This window comes from Miniopterus natalensis, chromosome 10 (genome assembly GCF_054644295.1).
Source record: "Miniopterus natalensis isolate mMinNat1 chromosome 10, mMinNat1.hap1, whole genome shotgun sequence".
NCBI lineage: Eukaryota > Metazoa > Chordata > Mammalia > Chiroptera > Miniopteridae > Miniopterus > Miniopterus natalensis.
The window spans coordinates 15,668,588-15,693,238 of record NC_142090.1 but is presented as its reverse complement, the minus strand read 5'-3'; the positions used below and the strand labels follow the sequence as shown (position 1 = coordinate 15,693,238).

General features: G+C 44.4%; 1 protein-coding gene across 1 annotated transcript in view; it reads right to left on the bottom strand.

Annotated features, from left to right (window-relative positions):
• COPG2 (coat protein complex I subunit gamma 2) overlaps positions 1-24,651 on the bottom strand; it is a 267,346-nt gene that overhangs the window by 182,540 nt on the left and 60,155 nt on the right. Inside the window, exons 13-20 of the mRNA XM_087821015.1 lie at positions 19,697-19,792; positions 19,141-19,384; positions 16,894-16,969; positions 15,949-16,052; positions 15,325-15,450; positions 14,485-14,547; positions 13,883-14,022; positions 13,138-13,309 (exon numbers count right to left, since the gene is read on the bottom strand). Coding sequence (XP_087677141.1) covers positions 13,138-13,309; positions 13,883-14,022; positions 14,485-14,547; positions 15,325-15,450; positions 15,949-16,052; positions 16,894-16,969; positions 19,141-19,384; positions 19,697-19,792 — 1,021 coding nt within the window. The remainder of the gene's footprint in view (positions 1-13,137; positions 13,310-13,882; positions 14,023-14,484; positions 14,548-15,324; positions 15,451-15,948; positions 16,053-16,893; positions 16,970-19,140; positions 19,385-19,696; positions 19,793-24,651) is intronic.

Genomic DNA, 24,651 nt, shown 5'->3' with positions numbered 1-24,651 from the left:
GACAGTTGAGGGAGGACAACCCCGTGGCGAAGGGATGGTCCCATACAGGTCCAGGGCAGGCACGGGGGTCCTTGAAGAGACGCGCGGCGCCTCGAGAAGAGGCAGGATGATGCCGCACGCCCAGGAGGGAAGGGAGACCACAGGTCCCTGAAGAAAGGTCTCGGCAAGAGGGTCCCTCCTCATGGGGCCTCCATGCACACTGAAAGGAGGGTGGCCCCCCATAGTGGGAGCAAGTGACTGGAGACACTCAGGGCAGGAAGGAGAGTGGAGGGCAGGGGACAGGAGAGGGCGGGGCCCCAACAAGGGGAGCTAGGAGAAGAGGGAGGCGGTAGTGGAAATCCAGGCTGATCTCAGAGGAGCCCAGAGGAAAGAGGGTCCCACTGTCGGGGCCGGCCAGCTAGTGGAGGAGGAGGAGGAGTGGAAAAGGGACAGCCAGCAGTGGGTGGAGAGGAATGGCGGTTCCAGAGGCCTTGGCACCTGGAACCAAGTGGCAGGGGGGTAGAACGATCTGGCCCGCCCCCGCCCGGCGCGGGCACTGCACCCTACAAGACGAGGGGGTGGGGGGTGCGGGGTGAGATCGGGGGTTCAGACAGGAGTCTGGTCCGGTTTGCCAGGGTTGGACAGGAGGGCAGGGTTAAGATCCATGGAGTTTCAGGTGGCGTTGGGGGACTTGAGGACTCCTGAGCAGCAGAGGGGCTCAGCAGAGGGATGAGGCCAGGGGTCTGGGAAAAGGAGTCACGTAGAGCATAGAGACAACATCCAGTGCTGAGAAAGAGCAGAGAGGGGCCAAAGCTGTATCCGCAGTGACTGGGAATCCTAAAGGCAGGGAGGGGGAAAGGAGTCCCGCGTGTGAGTGTTTGCGTGTGTGTGTGGGGTGATGGCGGGCGGTGCAGGATAGCAAATGGAGTACTGCAGAGAGGGGTTGGGGGAAGACTTAAGTATCGACGGGGGTGGGTGGCTCAGGGCGGACAGTGTGGGGACAGTGTGAGAATACTGGGCTCTTTCAGGAAAATGGGTGAGGGACAAGCGGTAGAAGGCCGGAGGCACGAGGGTGAGTGGGACAAGAGACAGGTTGGGCTTCCACTGCAGTGATTGTTCCCCGGGGTGGGGGGGGGGGTCCACCCGAGGGTGGGTGGCGGGAATGGCCCCCAAGGGAGGCCTATCACAACATCTAAGGGGGGAGCAGTGCCCTGCTCAATACAACAACAAAACCAAAAAAATCATTGAAAAACTAAACCCAAAAACACAATCCAAAGATGTTGTTGATAGGCCCGCCTTGGGAGTCAGGGATCCTCGGGGGAGCATCACTGGGTGGAAGGGGGGTAGAGTGGAGAGCCGGGCAGACAGAGAGAGGTGAAGCGGGAGCAGATAGCCCCAGTTGGGTAGGTGGAGGCAGCATCAGAGTGGTCCAGAATGTCAGAACGGGGGCGAGGGACCCTCGGCCAGGCAGACAGCGAGCAAATGGATGTACCCTAAATGTCAGCAGGAAGGATGGGGGGGCACGCGGGTTGGGGTGCACCTTCGGCGAGTAGGGAGTGGAGCACCAAGGTCTGGTGCCCGGGCCGAGGACTCTGGAGGAGGAGGGCGGAGGGAGAGGGCAGTGCTGAAGGGGCGACCTTGGGATGGCTTGGGCTGATGAGAGCAGAGTGCACCTGGGGGGATGTTCAGGCAGAAGGCAGGCGGAGCTGGGAAGGGAGGCCACCCTGAAGACTTGCATGGGGGCGAGAGAAGGCTCCTGGGAGAGGGTGGAGAGGAGGAGGGGTGCAGGGCAGTACCCAGGGCCCTTTGCAGGTCCGGAGGACTGGGCGCCCTGGTGTCGGGCTGTGCGCGAGGGGCCAGAGGGAGGGCTGAAGGCTACAGTCCCAGAGGGCAAAGGTGTGATGTGGACAGGGCAGGTGGGTGCGGGAGGGCGAGGGTGATGGGCAGGGTCCGATGCAGAGGAGATGGAAAGAGTACAGGCGAGGGAAGGAAGAGGACCGGGAAGGGGCGTGATGAGCCTCATGGGTGGGTGGGTGGGCAAGGGCGGGATGAATGAGGACGAGAGGGCAGGAAGAATGGTGAGGCTGGCCATGGCTAAACCAAGAGGAAGTGAAAGGTGGGCGGCGGCCGCGGGCAGGACCAAGAGAGAGGAGATGGCTTCGGGGCATAATGAAGCCTGCTGAGGGCATGAAAAGATGGTGAGCAGGGAAAAGAGGCGTGAGAGTTCAGGGAGGACAACCCCGTGGCGAAGGGATGGTCCCATACAGGTCCAGGGCAGGCACGGGGGTCCTTGAAGAGACGCGCGGTGCCTCGAGAAGAGGCAGGATGATGCCGCACGCCCAGGAGGGAAGGGAGACCATGGGTCCCTGAAGAAAGTTCTCGGCAAGAGCTTCCCTCCTCATGGGGCCTCCATGCACACTGAAAGGAGGGCGGCCCCCCATAGTGGGAGCAAGTGACTGGAGACACTCAGGGCAGGAAGGAGAGTGGAGGGCAGGGGACAGGAGAGGGCGGGGCCCCAACAAGGGGAGCTAGGAGAAGAGGGAGGCGGAAGTGGAAATCCAGGCTGATCTCAGAGGAGCCCAGAGGAAAGAGGTTCCCACTGTCGGGGCCGGCCAGCTAGTGGAGGAGGAGGAGGAGTGGAAAAGGGACAGCCAGCAGTGGGTGGAGAGGAATGGCGGTTCCAGAGGCCTTGGCACCTGGAACCAAGTGGCAGGGGGGTAGAACGATCCGGCCCGCCCCCGCCCCCGCCCGGCCCGGGCACTGCACCCTACAAGACGAGGGGGAGTGGGGTGCGGGGTGAGATCGGGGGTTCAGACAGGAGTCTGGTCCGGTTTGCCAGGGTTGGACAGGAGGGCAGGGTTAAGATCCATGGCATTTCAGGTGGCGTTGGGGGACTTGAGGACTCCGGAGCAGCAGAGGGGCTCAGCAGAAGGATCAGGCCAGGGGTCTGGGAAAAGGAGTCACGTAGAGCATAGAGACAACATCCAGTGCTGAGAAACAGCAGAGAGGGGCCAAAGCTGTATCCGCAGTGACTGGGAATCCTAAAGGCAGGGAGGGGGAAAGGAGTCCCGCGTGTGAGTGTTTGCGTGTGTGTGTGGGGTGATGGCGGGCGGTACAGGATAGCAAATGGAGTACTGCAGAGAGGGGTTGGGGGAAGACTTAAGTATGGAAGGGGGTGGGTGGCTCAGGGCGGACAGTGTGGGGACAGTGTGAGAATACTGGGCTCTTTCAGGAAAATGGGTGAGGGACAAGCGGTAGAAGGCCGGAGGCACGAGGGTGAGTGGGACAAGAGACAGGTTGGGCTTCCACTGCAGCGATTGTTCCCCGGGATTGGGGGGGGGGGTCCACCCGAGGGTGGGTGGCGGGAATGGCCCCCAAGGGAGGCCTATCACAACATCTAAGGGTGGAGCAGTGCCGTTCTCAATACAACAAAACCAAAAATTCATTGAAAAGCGAAACCCAAAAACACACCCCAAAGATGTTGTTGATAGGCCCGCCTTGGGAGTCAGGGATCCTCGGGGGAGCATCACTGGGTGGAAGGGGGGTAGAGTGGAGAGCCGGGCAGACAGAGAGAGGTGAAGCGGGAGCAGATAGCCCCAGTTGGGTAGGTGGAGGCAGCATCAGAGTGGTCCAGAATGTCAGAACGGGGGCGAGGGACCCTCGGCCAGGCAGACAGCGAGCAAATGGATGTACCCTAAATGTCAGCAGGAAGGATGGGGGGGCACGCGGGTTGGGGTGCACCTTCGGCGAGTAGGGAGTGGAGCACCAAGGTCTGGTGCCCGGGCCGAGGACTCTGGAGGAGGAGGGCGGAGGGAGAGGGCAGTGCTGAAGGGGCGACCTTGGGATGGCTTGGGCTGATGAGAGCAGAGTGCACCTGGGGGGATGTTCAGGCAGAAGGCAGGCGGAGCTGGGAAGGGAGGCCACACTGAAGACTTGCATGGGGGCGAGAGAAGGCTCCTGGGAGAGGGTGGAGAGGAGGAGGGGTGCAGGGCAGTACCCAGGGCCCTTTGCAGGTCCGGAGGACTGGGCGCCCTGGTGTCGGGCTGTGCACGAGGGGCCAGAGTGAGGGCTGAAGGCTACAGTCCCAGAAGGCAAAGGTGTGAAGTGGACAGGGCAGGTGGGTGCGGGAGGGCGAGGGTGATGGGCAGGGTCCGATGCAGAGGAGATGGAAAGAGTTCAGGCGAGGGAAGGAAGAGGACCGGGAAGGGGCGTGATGAGCCTCATGGGTGGGTGGGTGGGCAAGGGCTGGATCAATGAGGACGAGAGGGCAGGAAGAATGGTGAGGCTGGCCATGGCTAAACCAAGAGGAAGGGAAAGGTGGGCGGCGGCCGCGGGCAGGACCAAGAGAGAGGAGATGGCTTCGGGGCATAATGAAGCCTGCTGAGGGCATGAAAAGATGGTGAGCAGGGAAAAGAGGCGTGAGAGTTCAGGGAGGACAACCCCGTGGCGAAGGGATGGTCCCATACAGGTCCAGGGCAGGCACGGGGGTCCTTGAAGAGACGCGCGGCGCCTCGAGAAGAGGCAGGATGCCGCCGCACGCCCAGGAGGGAAGGGAGACCACAGGTCCCTGAAGAAAGGTCTCGGCAAGAGGGTCCCTCCTCATGGGGCCTCCACGCACACTGAAAGGATGGTGGCCCCCCATAGTGGGAGCAAGTGACTGGAGACACTCAGGGCAGGAAGGAGAGTGGAGGGCAGGGGACAGGAGAGGGTGGGGCCCCAAGAAGGGGAGCTAGGAGAAGAGGGAGGCGGTAGTGGAAATCCAGGCTGATCTCAGAGGAGCCCAGAGGAAAGAGGGTCCCACTGTCGGGGCCGGCCAGCTAGTGGAGGAGGAGGAGGAGTGGAAAAGGGACAGCCAGCAGTGGGTGGAGAGGAATGGCGGTTCCAGAGGCCTTGGCACCTGGAACCAAGTGGCAGGGGGGTAGAACGATCCGGCCCTCCCCCGCCCCCGCCCGGCGCGGGCACTGCACCCTACAAGACGAGGGGGAGGGGGTGCGGGGTGAGATCGGGGGTTCAGACAGGAGGCTGGTCCGGTTTGCCAGGGTTGGACAGGAGGGCAGGGTTAAGATCCATAGCATTTCAGGTGGCGTTGGGGGACTTGAGGACTCCTGAGCAGCAGAGGGGCTCAGCAGAAGGATGAGGCCAGGGGTCTGGGAAAAGGAGTCACGTAGAGCATAGAGACAACATCCAGTGCTGAGAAAGAGCAGAGAGGGGCCAAAGGTGTATCCGCAGTGACTGGGAATCCTAAAGGCAGGGAGGGGGAAAGGAGTCCCGCGTGTGAGTGTTTGCGTGTGTGTGTGTGTGTGGGGTGATGGCGGGCGGTGCAGGATAGCAAATGGAGTACTGCAGAGAGGGGTTGGGGGAAGACTTAAGTATGGAAGGGGGTGGGTGGCTCAGGGCGGACAGTGTGGGGACAGTGTGAGAATACTGGGCTCTTTCAGGAAAATGGGTGAAGGACAAGTGGTAGAAGGCCGGAGGCACGAGGGTGAGTGGGACAAGAGACAGGTTGGGCTTCCACTGCAGTGATTGTTCCCCGGGATTGGGGGGGGGGTCCACCCGAGGGTGGGTGGCGGGAATGGCCCCCAAGGGAGGCCTATCACAACATCTAAGGGTGGAGCAGTGCCGTGCTCAATACAACAAAACCAAAAATTCATTGAAAAGCTAAACCCAAAAACACACCCCAAAGATGTTGTTGATAGGCCCGCCTTGGGAGTCAGGGATCCTCGGGGGAGCATCACTGGGTGGAAGGGGGGTAGAGTGGAGAGCCGGGCAGACAGAGAGAGGTGAAGCGGGAGCAGATAGCCCCAGTTGGGTAGGTGGAGGAAGCATCAGAGTGGTCCAGAATGTCAGAACGGGGGCGAGGGACCCTGGGCCAGGCAGACAGCGAGCAAATGGATGTACCCTAAATGTCAGCAGGAAGGATGGGGGGCACGCGGGTTGGGGTGCACCTTCGGCGAGTAGGGAGTGGAGCACCAAGGTCTGGTGCCCGGGCCGAGGACTCTGGAGGAGGAGGGCGGAGGGAGAGGGCAGTGCTGAAGGGGCGACCTTGGGATGGCTTGGGCTGATGAGAGCAGAGTGCACCTGGGAGGATGTTCAGGCAGAAGGCAGGCGGAGCTGGGAAGGGAGGCCACACTGAAGACTTGCATGGGGGCGAGAGAAGGCTCCTGGGAGAGGGTGGAGAGGAGGAGGGGTGCAGGGCAGTACCCGGGTCCCTTTGCAGGTCCGGAGGACTGGGCTCCCCGGTGTCGGGGTGTGCGGCCAGAGGGAGGGCTGAAGGCTACAGTCCCAGAGGGCAAAGGTGTGATGTGGATAGGGCAGGTGGAGGTGTGAGGGCGAGGGTGATGGGCAGGGTCCGATGCAGAGGAGATGGAAAGAGTAGAGGCGAGGAGAGGAAGAGGAGAGGGAAGGGGCGGGTTGAGCCTCATGGGTGGGTGGGCAAGGGCTGGATGAAGCAGGTGGAGATGGCAAGAAGAAAGGTGAGGCTGGCCATGGCTAAAGGAAGGGAAAGGTGGGCGGGGCCGCAGGCAGGGACCAAGTGAGAAGAGATGGCTTCAGGGCACAATGTATCCTGCTGAGGGCATGGTAAGACAGTGAGCAGGGAAAAGAATCGTCGGGTTTGAGGGAGGACAACTGCGTTGAGAAGGGTTGGTCCCTACAAGTCCAGGGCAGACAGGGGTGGCACCTACAAGTCCAGGGCAGACACGGGGGGCCTTAAAGAGACGCACAGCGCCTGGAGAAGAGGAAAGATGATGCCACTTGTCCAGGAGGTAAGGGAGACCACAGGTCCCTGAAGAAAGGTCTCGGCAAGGAGGTTCCTTCCTCATGGAGCCTCTATGCAGACTGAAAGGAGAGAGCAAGTGACTGGATACATTTAGATGAGGAAGGAGGGTGGAGCGCATTGGAGGTGCAGTGTGGGGCCCTAAGAAGGAGATCTAGTAGAAGAGGGACGTGGTAAGTTGCATAATATGTCAGCGTAAGTGGTTAAAGTTAGGAGAATCAGAAGTATCGCTCAGAGCGTTGTGTTAATATGTGTGCATGAAAAGCATCTGAATGGTAAGACAGGTGGTTTCCATGGGTTTCATTTTCAGGGTCCGGGATGAAAGCTCAGTCTGTGTCTACAGGGTGTGAGCCCGGGTTGGTGTGGGGAAAATATGGAGGCAGTAAAGTATGTTTGAAGCTATGATGACTGGATTGGGCTGAGTAATGGGTTGGGTATCCTGAAGGAATGCACAGGAGAGCAATCTGCTGAATCTAGCAGGAGGATCCACAGATAGAAGCTGAAAGAATGTCTCATGGCTCAGGTAGGACAGTTTCTTGCTACGAATGAAGCAGAATTAATAAAAATATTGCCCAGAGGTCAGAGTTCAAGTGAACTGCCTCATACACTAGGAGAATGTGTTAGAGGAGAGGGCGCCCAATGGGCTAGGACAGTGAAAAAGGGTAGGTGATGGATGGCACTTCGCAGGTATGAAAGGTTAGGTTTGTTGAGAGGAAAAGTGCACCACTGAGCCAAGAGTGATGGTGAAGAACCTAAGGATGGGAGTGTATATGGAGAATTGAGGAACTTTGCCTCCCGAGCATGAGAAAGGTGTGAGCTAGCCCATGCAGAAGAGCACAAAGCATATAAAGCACATGAGAAACAGGGACAGGTGGGAAGAGGAACAAGGCAGATGAAGTGTAGAGATAGTGAGCCTTTAAAATGCTGACTACAACCCTGTCAGGGCATGACATGGTAAAATGATGGAAGGTCAGGGAGAAGCCCAGAGAAGTGATGCCCTTTTCCACAATGGCAGACCTGAAAAGGTGGGTGCTTAGGGCTCAATGTACATGGCAGCTGGATTCAGTAACAGCTGGTTGAGGACAATGAAGCTGGCAATGGATGAAGTGTGAGTGCAGGTCAAGAAGGGAGGAATTGTCAATGGAAAAAAACAGTAAACTTACTGCATGGCTGGCAGGTGGCATGAAAAGTAGAATGCTATGTCGAAGATGAAGCAGAGGGTCCTCGAATACAAGAAGGGGAGAAAAGGCAGAGGATCGACCAAGCGAGGTTTATTCTGCACCCAGCACAGAAAGAGAGAGACAGGGGATCTCGGGCTTCATGAGAAGGCAGCTGATAGGATTTGAGTTGTTTTAAGGTTTGGCAGTGGGACAAGAAAGGGATGGCATGGCATGGAAGAGAGGAGAAAACCTTTTGATTGTGAGAGGGGTTTAGGTGGGTAAAGGGGCATTGCAAAGGGCAAAGTAGCCTGAAGAGCCCACAATCTGGGGATGTGGCAGATCTCAGAGAACAAGAGGGGTGGATTGTTCACTACTGAAGCCAGACAGTAGGAGCATACTAATGGATATAAGAAAGGGTAGGTGGTGTCTGTTTTACCTGTGGGCAAGCACTGTTTTATGGGAAAATAGACAATGTAGAATATTTACAGAGGGAGAAGCTATAGGATCGCTAAGTATAAATAAGGGCAGTATAGTGCAATCAAATGGACTTTGAAAGAATGGCATTTGGCACTGATAAAATATGCACAGTTGACAATAGATGGTTGACATAGTTCATGTTTTTCCAATAAAAACTAGAAGAGGAAAGGTGGAAAGAAGTGGTTAAAATTAAATTGGGATTAAGTCAACAGTATACATATTAAATTATTCTTAGAATTATTGGGGAACATTATAATGATTATGACGCACCATGTTGCCTGTTAAACTTGATCACAATTAATGGATCCCAATGGAGGGAGCTATGAGCTACATATCCTAAAGGAAATATTAGAAATATATCAAAAGAAATTGTCATATGGAAATTGGTCGCTACCTAAAATGTCTATCAAATAATCATATTAAAGTGGGTAAATTCAGGTAAACAAACGGTCATATGGAGATAAATTCATGAAGGGAGAAGGAGCAGCAGCAATCCTCATAACACTAGTACCTCTGATGGCTAAAGCTGAAGATGTGTTCAAAAGGATGGCACTGTTCTGAGTCAAAAGAGTAAGTGAAGGCAGGAAGTTCACACGCTGACATACTGAATCCATTCAAAGGCCAGGCAGATTTTGAACCAAGCCTGGGTGGTGAAACAAGCAGAGGGTTTTTCTAAGGCCAAAAGCAAAGAGAGGAAATGAATGGATATGCCATGTTTACACTGCATTCTGGATAGAGTTATCATTTCAGAAAAGCAGCAATAAAGTTTATGGATATGGATGATGATGGTGTGAAAGGCGAACACGAAACAGGATGACCAAATGGTTGAATGTATAGAGGGAATGCTAGACATTTCAACATGTGTGATGAAAGGTAGATGGGTTACAAGATGAATGAGGTGAACAGGAGGCTTCACACTGGGAGTCCCGGACAATTTCCTAATGGGCCAAACTGGAGGAATGTTGATTTAAGGCTAGATTGATAAGAATTCTAGTGATAAAGACAGGGAAAATGGTGATAAAAGTAATGTTCCACCCTGTTTTACTGTTTGAATAAAAATTCAAAGTATGCACTTAGCTTGAAAAAATGTAAAAAGTTTCATCAAGGGTAATTAATGTGAATCCCAGTGAGTGGATGGAGGTGAGTCAAAGTAAAAAACTCTGAGATCAATTTTACTTCACTGAAGTTGTAGATTTAATACAGAGTATCAGGAGTTAATATAGTTAAAACTGAACAACAAATCTGGAAGAGAGACTACAGATTCAGAGAAGAGTTTGTCGTCCATCACATTTCTATGGTAGCTCAAGTTAACCTGGAAGTCTAAAGAAGTGTAGGCAGAAAAGTCGAGAACTGAAGCATACATGAAAGAGTTATAAATTGTTATTTGAGAGACAGCATCCCTAATATAGTTGTACTGTTAAACTTGATCTTAGTATGGATATTTTCTATTGGAGCTTTTTAAATGAGTTATTTAAATATGCTGAAATGGTTAAAGATGAGAAATATGATGCAGTAAGGCCTGACAGTCCAATAATAAAAGTATAGGGATTAGAACAGTTCTGAATAGGTAATCGAACATAAAATTAAATAGGTAAGGATATTACAGAGGTCCAAATTGGGGAAACATTTGTAGACTGCTGCATAAGTATGTTGTTACTGGTGCAGTAAATATTCATCAGGAAGTAAGTTGCTGAATGCAAAAGGATGCTAAGAAAGAATGCTGCCTTGAAGACTTTCTAAAAACTTTTGAGTAAATTGTTGGAGGCCAGGACACAATAAGTAGGACTGAGTTGAGACTTACTCTTTCTACAGATTTCCCATAATTTGAGGGAAGGAGTTATGGTGACATATTGACATTGGGTTAAAGTAAATTTTTTCAGATGGTGTAGATTTTTTATACACTTATAAAGTAAGGGAGAATGGGAAAGTTGAAAGATAAAACAAAGATCGTTTTCTGGAGATTAGAGGGTGTGTGTCTTTTGAACTGTGGAAGACTTGATTTTTAAGGAGGGTAAAAGAAGAAAGTGGATAGTTCCAGAACTGAAACAATAATAGCTTCTGTTTATTGAGTGTTTACTCTCTGTCTGGCACCATGCTAATCACCTTAGTGAATGCCATTTCATCCTTACAACAAGGATGAAAGGCTTAGAGAGATCAAATAACTTGTCCATGGTTACACAGTCTTATGTAGCAGTCAGAATTCAAATCCAATTTGTCTATCTCTAAAACTTATATTCCTTTCTATTATGCTATACAATTTTCAAGTTGAAGGAAATCACGATTTATATAATTTCTTTTTTCCCGTGATTATAAGGAAAATATATTTTCTGAGATGAGACAAAACAGAGGTGATGTAGAGATATTCAAGTAATTGGTAAAATCTGGCATATTTGCAATGGGAAAATGCAAAAAAGGAGTGGGTAAAAGACTTTTATTACCCTCTATGTCCTGGTATCTCACATCTATTCATTTTATAGCAAAGACTTTGGATTGGCCATAGATTAAAAATTTTAGAACTTCTGACAAAGACAAAGGAATAGACAGGAATTTGTTTTTAAGCAGGTAAATGATGGGTCAAATATAAATCAACTCAACACTTTGAAAAGCCCAAGACAAAATACCATTTCTCTTCTCCAAGACGCAATGACAAGAGTTTATAACTGACTTTTAGCACCAATCAGCAAACCCTTTGAACTTAACAGAAAAGAAAAAAAATTCTCCAAATGCCAAATTTTTATAAATAAAATACTAACAAACCATCAAGCAAAAGAGCCCAGAGCCAAGCAGATCAAAGGTTGAAACCTTTGGGCTAATTTGTAACATCTTATGTTTTAAAAAGAAATTAACCCCTTACTCTAAATAGAGGGGTTAGAAAACCTCCCTTATACTTACTCTCTTAGTAGAAATGTTTTCTGTTGTTGTTGTTGTTTCTCCTGAACTATATGTAACTGCCGTAATTTTGATATTGTTGTTTTATGTATTTTGATATTGTAAAACTACTGTATTCTGTTCAGACATTTCCTGGGGTCTGTGAGGCACCTGAGTTATCAGTTATCCAAGGGAAACTGGGAAATGGAAAGAGCTAGTATTCTCATTTGGGAGGAGCTAGATTCTTTGATGGGTTCAAGCATTTCACTTCCCTCTAAAATTAAGTGGGGAAGTAACTGCATTTCTTAAAAACCAAAAACTTGGTGAGAAGTACCATGGGAGGAAGAATTATGAAACAAGGAGAGGGGGCTACTTGAAAAAATTGATAAAAGTACAGAGTATCCCAGGGTGCCGGCACAAGCCAGAGGGCTACTTTAAGACTGGGCCCAGATACTGGTCTGGAACAAGAGTAAATACAATTAACTTTACATAAGAGTACAGCCAGCTAAATTTCTGGTTGGTGGACATGCTTTAGACAAGTCTAGCTAGAGGGAAAGAGACCAGGAGAGAAAGTGAAGCTAAAAAGGAACGGAACAAGAGAAACCTCATACAGGGATAAGGGAGGTAATGAAAGGTCGAAGTCGGATGGCCTCATTCTCAAAGGAGAAATCCTAGAGGCCAGATAGGAAAGTGCCTTCCTAACCCAGCGGGTTATGGATCCAGGGTGGCTGCACCCAGGGGTCAGAGGGAACAACCTGGGATTCAGACCCAGCAACAGTGCCAATTTGAATCTACCTCGTGCTAGAGTGAGTAGCCTGGTCTATCATCCCATAGATAAGATTGAGTAGGGGCTCCCAGAACCAACATCTAAAAAGGGAGTTCGGAGAGGGGCTAAAAGAAGGCAGATTAAGCCCCAAAAGTAACTGAATGATGACCAGGAATAACAATTCACTAGTACTTTTATGATTTCTTGTAACTCTGTACTTTCCCCAATATTTGTTAACTATTATGTTTTTTCCTGTACTAGTAGTAAAAATTGTTTTTACCTGTACTAGAAAAATTGTTTTTACCTGTACTAGAAGTAAAAATTGCTTTTTCCTGTACTAATAATAAAAGTTGTTCAGAACATAAATGCAATGCTTGTGCTTATTTCTGTAAAAAGCGGGTAACTGTGAATACTCATCAGTGAATATGGGAAGAGAAGCACTCAGGTGGGAAAATGGGGAAAAGATATCAAGTACAACACATACTGGACATTCACAAGATCTGTGTCACAAGACTTCAAATCCCCAAGCCTGTAAAGACTATTATGGGCACTAGAAGCTAACCCCCTCCCCCACCCAGACTCCACATGGGTCAAGGAAAGAATTATAAGCCTTTCTCAAACATGGATACACAAATGTTGATTAAGACACTTACTGGGCTGAGACATACTCTCAAGATGCCAGCCTTATGCTACAGGACCCTCAAAAATGATATATTTTTTTAAATGCCATAAAAAGTCCTTAGGATGCCCTGGAAAGAAACACCAGGGAGAAGTAGGTCATACTCCTTCACAGGAGACATCAGGTATGTGAACCCTCATCAGTGGTTACACTGTTCTACCAGGAAGCCTGAAGTCCTTCTTGGCGTACCCCTGTATACATTCAGTTTCTCTTTTAAGATTAAATGTCCAGCAAATTTTACTTAGAGATTTAGTTATAAATAATATTTCTGCAGCACTAATTTTATAACTAGAAATATACCATCATTATAATTACATTTAATTCTAGAAAAGAACCATATTCTTGAACCCCGAATGTGTCCAGACATTTAAGAGCTCAAGTGGTAATGCATTCTTAATCATATAACTTTCTCTTCCCTTCTATGGGTTAGTACCTGCTGAAGAGTCATCATCAGGCAAGCGAACAAGAGTGTAACATATTCCTGGTTGATTATAAGTGAGGCTGGGAGCTGGGATACAACATAGCACTTCAAAGGAATCTGATGGTTCCACCTGCACTGTCACTTTCTCCAGTAGCTGGTCATTGAGAGTGTTGGTACAGTCAAACTGAAAGTCAGCAAACAGAAAAACATTATGAAGGATAAGAGGGGTTTGCAAGGAAGTTGTTCCTTCCCACCCAGAACCCACAACTCAGTTTTGGAACTCACTATCCCTTCCCTCTCTAAATAGCACTGTGGGCTTCCTCCTAAGGTTTTTCTTTAGGAACTGCGGAAGCCTTATCCTCGAGGCTCTGGGGCTTCTATCATTCACTAGTTTTTTTCCTCTTTCCTGAGACTTAGTTCTACCAAACAAGATGGCAGATGCTTAAAGGATTTCAATTTGATTCTTAGAAGCTAAGTTTTTAGAACAACCCACTTTATTTACCCTGATGTTAAATGATGATCATTTTTTAACAGGTTAAACTTTATGTTGTCCAACTTCTTCAGACATTTTGTTTTTAAGTCCTTTTAGTTTTTAACCCATCATATGATGGCAGCCATGGGAGTTAGGAAAGAAAACCAGAAATGCTGCCAAGTTCATTCTCTATAAGAGTACTAGAATCAAAAACTAAAGGGGAGTTAATACTTGTCTCCAAGCATACTGAGCCCCCACAGGGGCCAGTCAGGGCTCTCATCTCACCTGGAACACAATGTGATTGGTAAACATGTGCTTGATGCAACGAACAAAGTATTCTGTCTCTGCTTCTGTAAGCTGAACAGGCTCAGAAGACTTGAACAAGGGTCCCAGATTCATAAACTCAGGAATAGCAGCCAATTGTTCTATCAAGGAAAGGGAAAGAAAAGAAGGGAGAGACCAAAATGCGAAGACAGAGAAAGACATTATTCTGGATGCTTATAACGCTTTTGAGATTCCAGAACCTTACTAATAACTGAACACTCTAATATGTCCCCAAGCTTTACTAAAATAATATTTTAAGAGTATATATACTCAATTACTAAAAGCAAAAAACCCTATATTCCTAATCTCTCAGAATTTGAGTTCCCTGTTAACCAAGATACAAAGTAAGAACAACATTCCCAGTTAGTACATTAGCTTTGACAACTGGAATGTCCCACAGACTTCAGGTAGCCCCAGCAACTGTAACCTATGACAACAAATATTCAGCTACACAAAGATTTCCTGCACTGAGAATTCATCAAACTGAATGAAAGTAATGGACTTCGTTATATTTACAATGCCTAGGGTGCAGACTATTACTTCTACCCATCAAATTATCATACCTTGGAAAATGTCTTGCCTGGAAGGAGCCAACTTCTCTGGCTTAGTAGCCACAAGTGTGATTTCTAGAAAGACAGATATGAGTAATCAAATGAGCTTCCCTCCCACTATCAAGCTGAAAACACAGAGAGAAAGGCATCAGGGCAGAAACTTCTAGCAGACATAAAAGGAGCCATTGCTAAAAACACCAGTAGGCTTCTGTCACTTTTTTTTAGAGGGACGTTCAAATTAAAATATATTTAGTGAACATATTTTGTGATACAATAAAGCAAGCTCTAAAAATATAGAATTTGCATTAAATGGGCCAGAATGTACAAAAACTATTCTTAAGAGGAACAATTTATAAAGTAAATCTTCTCATGATTCAAATAGGAAAAATTACTTCAATAGTATCAACAGGAAAACTGAAAATGTTTAAAGTTAATAAGATCATTCATTCTCAGTTCTGAACATTTGTTCCTTTCTTTTTCTGAGTTTTAAAGTTAGATATTCCTTGGGAATATTTTTTTATGATCTTGTCCCATACATTCTTTCTAGATAAACCTCTAATAGCAAAATTAAGAAATTACCAACTTCAGAAAATAAAAGAAGGTGACAGCACAATTACTGCTCTGAGATACAATGACAACTAACTTCAAATGCCGTAATAGTGAGCCCTGAAAAAAAAAACTTTCAATCTGGGTTACACTTCACATTTTAGCTTTTAGGCAAAAACCAGGAAAAACTTTTTAAAACCTAATAAAAATAGAGTGACAATTAAACAAACAAAGGAAGTACTAGAGAAAATATGCTAATAACACTACTTAAACATAGAAAAACTAACAGTGAAGTGTTCCCATTACCTGCTTTCTGTTCAAAGGCAGGAGCCATAGCAAGAGGAATAGATTTCATGTCAAAGGGTTTTTCTGAAGGCTCCAATGTATACTGATGTAAAGCTTTTTCCATCCCTGGTACAGACACTGTCAGACCTATGAAACAGAAATCTCAGCATTATAACTTCTTGCCAATGCTAGGACCCAGATAGGCCCAGATTTATCTACGCTTTCTGAAGGAGGGGAAAAATGTAACCACACACTTTATAACATAAGAAATTAAATGTAAAGGCTATTATATAAAATTTCCTTATAATTGCATCCAAGGAAGCATGGGAGCAGAGCATGAACATTTTCAACAAAATATAAGTACCTTCCAGAAAAGAGAGCAACTGAGCCACATGGGAACAATGAGAGGCTAAAGAAGGGATAAGGGAAACCCACCTAAGAAGGAGCTCAAGGGGACCAGGGGCAAGCAATATTCTCTGGGCTTTTACATACTTTAGGCTTCCCTAGAAATGGACGTGTATTCAAAGACATAAAACAAGCATTTTGCCTAGTGAAATCAGCTCATATACAAATCATAAGATGTGCTTCCAAGACACCATCTGGGGAGCAAAAGTGTCTCTGTCTGCATCCTTGGCTCTCACTGACCGTTGAAGATGTATGTAGCATTCAGTGCCATCTGCCTCTGCTGCAGCACATTCAGATAGAAGGTAGCTCTGTCCCGTACCTCATCGTCAGTATCCATCATACACCTGTCCAGGGGATACAAATAGGCGGGTCACAGCACCCTAAAGATTGCCAAGAGCTTTACCACCATACCTAAAAAACTCAATCAGGCCAGCTGACACTACCTGTATTATAAAGGAACTCAGCAACAGCCAACAGTGGATCCTAAAATCTCCATAAATCTTGGGGACTACTCTCAATTGGTAAAGAAATGGTGTCATTATGAATCAGAAGCACTACATAAGTAGGCACTGAAATCATTAGGAAGAGCACAGTAACATGAGATAGCAGTTTGGAGTCTTTTCTTGGATCTGCAAACACATGATCCTGGTAAAGACTTAGACTTCTTTATAATTAAGAAATGGGAATATTAGACTTTCTAAAGATACTAAAAAGCATTCAAAATCCAGGCACTGTTACTACTCACAGGGCAATTTGTTTCATTTAACCCAGCCAACCTTTGGCTTATCATTTTTCCACTTCAATAATAAGATGTAATCAGTTTTTGCTAACGCTAAGTATATTCTTCATCAAATAGAGAGTCATGGAGACCTTGAAAAGCTGATAGTTTCAACTCTACTTAGTGACTCACTTTGAAGTTATTTAGCCCCTAATATACAAATTGAGGCACATGCATTTAAGTTGCTTTCTCAAAATCATACAAAGAGAAATTCAAAATCAAATTTTATATTTACTTAACATATACAAAATTACGAGAACAAAAATGCCATTTGCCCCTCACTCCATCAGCTCTACTCTCAGGCCCTGCACTGCATTTGATATGGTACAATAAGGAACTCTCTATTCAGCCATATGGCAGTTCTTATTTAAACAACAAAACAACAACAAAGATGCTCTTTTATTTACCTTTGTAAGAGTACAAGAATGCTTGGGAGAAGGTTCTCATTCTGAGCCCCAAATTTAGCCAAAGCACTCACAGCAGCTATAATGAAGCATAAAATGAAGCAACATAAATACTGGTTTCTAGGGTTAAGTAATAATCATACAAAAAAAATTAGAGAAGTTTCCTCATGTTCAGTGGGAATAAACTCTTATTGTTTTATTGTTTCTTGATCTTATTTCTTTGATCCATTTAAGCATAAACAGAAATCTGCAGACCCAAGAGAGCTATGAACAGGAAAATCCTCCATGCATCATAGGAAAAAATCATGTTATTTCTTTTATGAGCTATCCTCCACCCCAACGACAACCTCTTATATACTGATATAATTATACTGATATCAGTATCAGTTGATACTGATATAATTAAGCTGCAGTATCAACCAGCTCCAAGCATAAAAAGATGCTCTATTATTAAAATTCACTTCATTCAGCAAAGATTTATTGCTCACCTAACTTATGTAAGGAATTGTGATAGGTGCTGGGGGTAGAAAGATAAAAGGCATAGCCCTTGACTTGAAGAAATTGTAATTTAGTGGGAAAGACAGGTAAGTAAAAAGATGATTACAACACAGCACAGTAAGCCCATGAGAGAACTATATCCAGACAGCTAAGTGAATGCAAAGAAAGAAACTGAAATCAGAATTGGTGGAGAAGTGAGATAAGAAGTTAGCACTTTACTTGAGCTAAGTTTTGAACAAGTAGCATTAGCCAGAGGGAAATGGAAGGAAAACGGTTTTAGAAGCAGAGAGAATGGTAAGTGCAGAGGCCCTGAGCCCAGAGGAGAAAGCATGGTGTCACACTGGAAGCAGACACAGGTAAAGAAGGCTGAAGAACAGGACCAGTGTTGGAGAGCAGGAGTAGATGAGTGCAAGACCAGAGATAAAAGAAAAATAGGCTCTGGTTTAGCCTCCAAGTTATTATCAAAAGATGTTAAATACAGGATAAACGTGTGTATTAGCAACAGAGTGTGCTTCATTAAGTTTGTTAAGCCTCTGTATGCAAAGTCCATTTTTGTAGTAGAGTGTGCAGCAGACCGGATCTGTATGAGACTGGACGCAGTCAGACTAGGTGGGCACTGGAAATGAATGAGAGCCTAAAGCAGCATCCGTGAAAATAGAGGGAAAAGAGAATGAAGAAATATTAAGGACACAGAATTGATAGAATTTTCCCAAAGAATAGATGCAGGTTATAAAACAGTGGAGTAAGTTTCTGCCTTTGCAACTGAGTGGATGATAAAGGTGAAGACCTCAGTTTGGGTGAGTCTGAATTTCAAGTTGAATTTGAAGGGTCTTAGATAGTTGGACATACAAGTTCAGGAAAGAGGCATGACTGCAATGTTACTGCCTATCAGTAGAGCTCTGAAAATGATCACCAGAAAAAATGTGTATGTTAAGAAGACAAACCCCTAAGGAAAACTATTACTTTAGGGAATGGAAAAGGAGCTCTATAAATAAGTCTGAGGAGTGATGGAAAGATGTAGGCTATTGTGGAAACCAAGGGAAAGAGAGTTTCATGAAGTGTTTAGTCAATAGTACATTAAACTGACTGAGAGGTGAACAAAGATAAAAACACTAAAGTGTCTAACTTGATTTTCCAACTAGCTGATAAGTGATATTTTTAAAAAATAGCTTCAGAGGATTTTTAAGGAAGAGAGCTAGATTATAGTGAGTTGAAGAGAAAATGGAAAATAAGTTCATGAGGCAGCTGGTAGTGGCTCCTTCAAGTTTACCTGATAGGGGAAGTAGAGGCAGTAGCTAAATAGAGACAGCTAATCAAAGGAGGGTTTATATTTTTAACAGAAGAAATTTGAACCTGTTCATATGCTAAGAAGAAGAAATGATTAGGGAGGAGGAAGTAAAAAAATTCCTAAGACCTGTTTAAAAAGACACTTAAAAATATACAGACACGCACACACAAATTTCACACACATTCATTCATATTTATGGCTCTAACTCTGAAAAAGTGGATGATGCCATCACAGTATTCCTATCCTACTGAAAGTCAAGAGTTACCTGTCTCTTATATAAGGCAGAATTAGGACGGACAATGGGGTACAGAGAAACAGCTGCATACCTGGGGCCTAAGTATGCACCAAGACCCCACCATCAAGTAGATCCTGCAGGCCCATTTTCCAATTTCATCACCACCCCCTTGAGGTAAGCACTGCAAAAGCTCAGCAGTGACATCCTCATCAGTGCTCCAATGACTTACCAGCTCTGACAGCCTCATTTTCCAGTACGACCCTATTAAAAATAAAGCGGATATACTTGGAGGGAGCAGGCGTTCTGGGGCCCTCTTTGCCCAACAAGTGGAGAATCTTTGTAGCCAGAACAGTGTGCTCACAGTCTTCAATGAATTCACAAAGGTGGGCCAGGCCTGCTTCTTTGCTCTCAGGGTTCTCTTCCACAATGCTGATGATGCAGTCCACAATGGCCCGCTTATATTCGAAGCCTCCCTGGCAAAAGAGAAAACAGCCATTCGTTCTGAGGATGCTTTTTGGAGAAATGCTTATACTCCAAGGTTCATGCTTATAATATTAAAATTTCATTTCCCTTCCTTTATGAAAGAAACAGAAGTGTTTTTTCTCCAGGGAAAACTAAAGCAATAGAATGTTTAGTAATGGCAAGTCAGCAACCAGAAGTGAGTGCTTTATTTGAGAGGCATGCTGAGATGATAAAGAAAGCTGCTTTAAATACCATGATATTTAATGGGAATCGTGAGAATTTAAAGAGAGCAACTTCCTATGATTACAAAATAGTCCACCTACATCGTCTCGGAGCATGTTGGAGAGGAAAGTCATCATGACGCTGTGCTTTCGTGGGTATTTCTGGCAGAGAGCACTAATTGCCTGTACAACCACCACCTGTAGAAAAACAAACAGAAGGGCCATGCACCTTTATAATGACTGTACAACTACCAGCCATAAAAAAACAAACACAGAAAGGACATTCATCTTTATAACTTTAGCTACTAAGCATATTTTCTTATTTACTGCAAGTTAAGAAGGTGCTGTAGTTATTTAAAATGACAATGGTCCTTCAGGAAAGCAAAATCTCAAGGGAAAATAAAAGTTCACTCGTGAGACCCCATTCCTTTGCTCCAAACAAATAAGCACATAAAATTTTTAAATCGAACAGTAAACATTAAAAGCTTAAATAGACTGATTTCCATAAAAAAAAAAAATAGAGCAAGTTACCAAGGAACTACTTCAAAAAATGGTTTCTAGGAGAATTTTACCACAACTTTAAAGACCAGTGTCAAGTGAGAAGGCTTGAGATGTTACCCTACTTGCAAGCTAACAAGTTAGCCTGTCACAATTTCATTGATGCTTGTAGAAAACAAAACTGAGGTCAGACATAAAAGACAGTAAATTACTCACAGCAATAGCAGTAGCTACAGTATCAGTATTGGGGGCCAGTTTCCTGAGCCCTAATTCCCATAGGGCAATACAAAATGGCCAGATAACACTTGGATCTGCAGTCAGTTGCATTACAGAAGAACCCTGAGGTATGGCGCATGAATATTTTACAATGGGCAATAAGCATGCTGGTCCTTTGTTCTGAAGGGAAACATTATTTTTGTTTTTGTAGAGCATGTTTGCTTTTTGCTCTACAGGGAGAAGTTAGCTAGCTGTATCTTCTAGGGCTGTATGGAAATCTGACCTTTATGGGGAGACACTATATTTTCTAAGGTTGGAAGATACCTTGCACTACACAAAGGAAACAAAGCTGGGACAGTAGGAAATAAAGGGTGTTACTGCCTAACTTGCAAGTGTGCAGAAATGCAAGAAACCCATGGAGAACTGGGAATTGTCTCTCAACAACCAGATAGTCTCAAATCTACACACACCATTTCATAGCATAGAAAATGAAGGAAAACAATCAGTTGCCTCCCGTACACACCCTGATGGGGACTGAACCAGCAACCTAGGTATGTGCCCTGACTGGGAATTGAACCCACAATCTCTTGGTGTATGGGACAATGCCCAACCAATTGAGCCACCTGGCCAGGGCAAACATTTAGTCATTTCATGAAGCAATAATACCTAAACCTAATAAAAATGGTATATATGCAAAACAAAAAAAGTTTAAATGGAAGTGATTTTTTCATATTAATGCAAAAATTCTAAGGGATAGATTAGCTAACAGACTCTAACTCTACTGTAAGAAAATAATATTTTGTGATGAAATGGGGTTTATACCAAGAATGCAATAATGGTTCAAATTTAGAAAAATGGTTAATATAATGCATCATATTAATAAGTCTATAGAGAAAAATCATATGGTTATATCCATAGGTGCTGAAAAACCTTTGATAAAATCCAACACCCATTCCTAATAAAAATTCTTGAAAAAATAAAATAGGAAGGGATGGATAGTTTCATTTTACATGCACACACTTCAATCCTAATGTCAACATATTACTTAACAGAGAACACCAAGAGTCATTCCCATTAAGGTCAGAAATAATATAGGAATGCCACTATATCGACTATTATTTAACAATATTATGGAGTTATGAGCCAATGCAATTAGACAAGAGAAAACAAAGGAATAAGAATTAGAAAACAAAAGGCAAAACTTTTTTTTTTTTTTTAATTTGGAGTCACATTTATTTTATTTTTTATTTCAGAGAGAGGAAGAGAGAGGGAGAGATAGAAACATCAGTGATGAGAGAGAGTCATTGATTGCCTGCCTCCTGCACGCCCCTACTGGGGATCAAGCCCACAACCTGGGCATGTGCCCTGACTGGGAATCAAACTGTGACCTCCCGGTTCATAGGTCTATACTCAACCACTGAGCCATGCTGGTGGGGCAAACTATATTTACAGGTGACATGACAGTATTCCTGGAAATCCTAGAGAAGCTACCATAAAACTAACTCAAGAAAATAATTCAGCAAGGTAGCAGGATATAAAATTAAAATGCAAAAGCAATACTACTCATTGCATGAATAATAACTAGTTAAAAGAAATAATGGACATTTATAACAAAAACAAAAAGATAAAATATTAGGAAAAGCATTTTAAAGACATTCAAAACTAATAAAAAATATTATAAAATATTCTGAAAGGCACAAAAATAGACTTCAATAAATTAAAAGATATCCCTTGTTCTTGCTTAAAATGTCTCAACATTAAGAAATAAGTTCTGCCCGGCTGGGCGTGGCTCAGCGGTTGAGTGTTGATCTAGGATCCAGGCGATTGGGGTTCGATTCCCAGTCAGGGCACATGCCCGGGTTGCGGGTTCAATCAATGACACTCTCATTGATGTTTCTATCTCTCTCTCTCCCTCTCCTTTCCTCTCTCTGAAATCAATAAAGATATATTTAAAAAAAGAAGGAAGGAAGGAAGGAAGGAAGGAAGGAAGGAAGGAAGGAAGGAAAGAACGAAAGAAAGAACGAAAGAAAGAACGAAAGAAAGAAAGAACGAAGGGAAGAACGGGAAGAACGGGAAGAACGGGAAGAACGGGAGAAAGGAAGAAAGGAAGAAAGGAAGAAAGGAAGAAAGGAAGAAAGGAAGAAAGGAAGAAAGGAAGAAAGGAAGAAAGGAAGAAAGGAAGAAAGGAAGAAAGGAAGAAAGGAAGAAAGGAAGAAAGAAAGAAAGAAAGAAAGAAAGAAAGAAAGAAAGAAAGAAAGAAAGAAAGAAAGAAAGAAAGAAAGAAAGTTCTACACATAGAAGCATGGAACAAACTGGGGAATCTCAGAGGGAAGGCAGGGGTGGATGGGTGGGTAGAGATTAACCAAAGAGCTTATATGCATAAATGCATAACCCATGGATATGGACGATAGTGTGGTGAAGGCCTGGGGCAGCGGGGGGGGGAGGGTGCAGTAGAAAGGGTCAATGGGGGACAAAGGGGAACATGTGTAATACTTTCAACAATAAAGATAAATTTTTTTAAAAAAGAAATATGTTCTACCCTAAGTTAACTTATAAATTTAATGTGATCCCAATAAAAATGCCAATGAGATATTTTTATGAAGCTAGACAAGTTAACACTACAGTTCATAAGGAAAAATATACATGTAAGTCTAGCTAGGGAAACAATAAAAATAAAGAGCTATGAGAGGCAGCTAATAGATATTAATACATTCTACAAAGCTTCTATAGTACATGTTAGCGATGTATCAATAAAGAGAACATAATAAAATAGAAAGCCCCAAAATAGACCCAAGTACATACAGTAGTACTTTGGTATATGTTGACGATGGTATCTCAAATAACTTGAGCAAAAACAGTCTATTGAATAAAAATTGGGGGTTAAGGGCAACAGGATAGTTATTGGAAAAGAATGAGATTAGATCTGTTTCTCATATCATACATAATAATAAAAGCCAATGGATCAGAGATGTAAATGTAAAACATGAAACTATAAACATACTAGAAGAAAACATGGGTGAATTCTTATTCAACCATTCAGATTCTATAATCTGAAGGGAAAGGCTTTCTATTACTCAAAAGTCAAAGCACTAAAAGAAAAGATTGACAAATCTGACTACATCAAAATAAACTTCTGCATAACAAAAGACATCATAAAAAAAAAAGTTAAAAGACAAATGGCAAACTGGGAGAAAACATAACATATTTCATAGATCAGGGGTAGGGAACGTCCGAATCATTTAGTCTGTCCCTGCCAAGGCAACTGCAGGTGGGACCCGAAATTCAATAAATCTAGGAGCTTTCTTTATAGCTAATTTTTAAGTTGATAATTTTGTATGGTCTTCGAACAGTATTATAAATATCCAAATGGCCCTTGGCCAAAAAAGGTTCCCCACCCCTGTCATGGATAAAGAACTAATACCCCTAATATACAAAAAACTAAATAATTGAGGAAATAAAAAAACTAAAATCCTATAGAAAATGGGGAAAAGATAAGCAGACAATTTCAAAAAGAAATATTAAATGATTCTAAAAAATAAGAAAAGATGTGCAACTTCCCTCATAATAAAAGAAACCCAAATTAAAACTACATTCAGATACCCTTTCTCATTTATCAGGTTCACAAAATATCAAAATACAATACACTCCATTGGTAAGGCTACAAGGAAACTGACACTCTTATACACTGCTGGTAGAACTTAGCATTTTTTCAAAACTACATATTTATTTACCCTTCAACCTAGCATATGGACTTCTAGGAATTTACCCTAAAGATACATCTCCAACATTCTGAGGAAACATACATAAAAGGTTGTCCATTGCAGCATTCTATGTAATTGCAAAATACTGCAAACTATCTCAATGCTCAAGCATAGGAGATGCAGTCAATAAATTATACTACAAAATGACCTTCATAAGTTTTCCAAAATGTCTGCTTGAATATATAGGCCAAGTTAGCTTTTTAAAAGACTAGTTATATACTAGAAGAGAGTAAATAGCACCGATTATACCCTTTGACTGAGAAGACAAAAAGAATAAAATCTTTCCACTTTAATTCTTCTAACTGAGATTTACTGTTCTGATTATCTCTAACATTTTCACCAGTTCTATTCAACACTGTACTGGAAGTTCTAGCCATTTTAATAAGGCAAGAAAAAAAGAAAGGAAAAGCTCTTGGATTGGAAATGAAGGAGTAAAACTGTCTGTCTCCGTTAACAGATAACATGATTATTTATATAGGCAATCCTAAGGAATGTATAAAATATATAGCAACTACTAAAACTAACAAGGGTACTTAGGAAGGATACTAAGTTATGGAAAAGTAAAAAAATTAGAAACAAAAA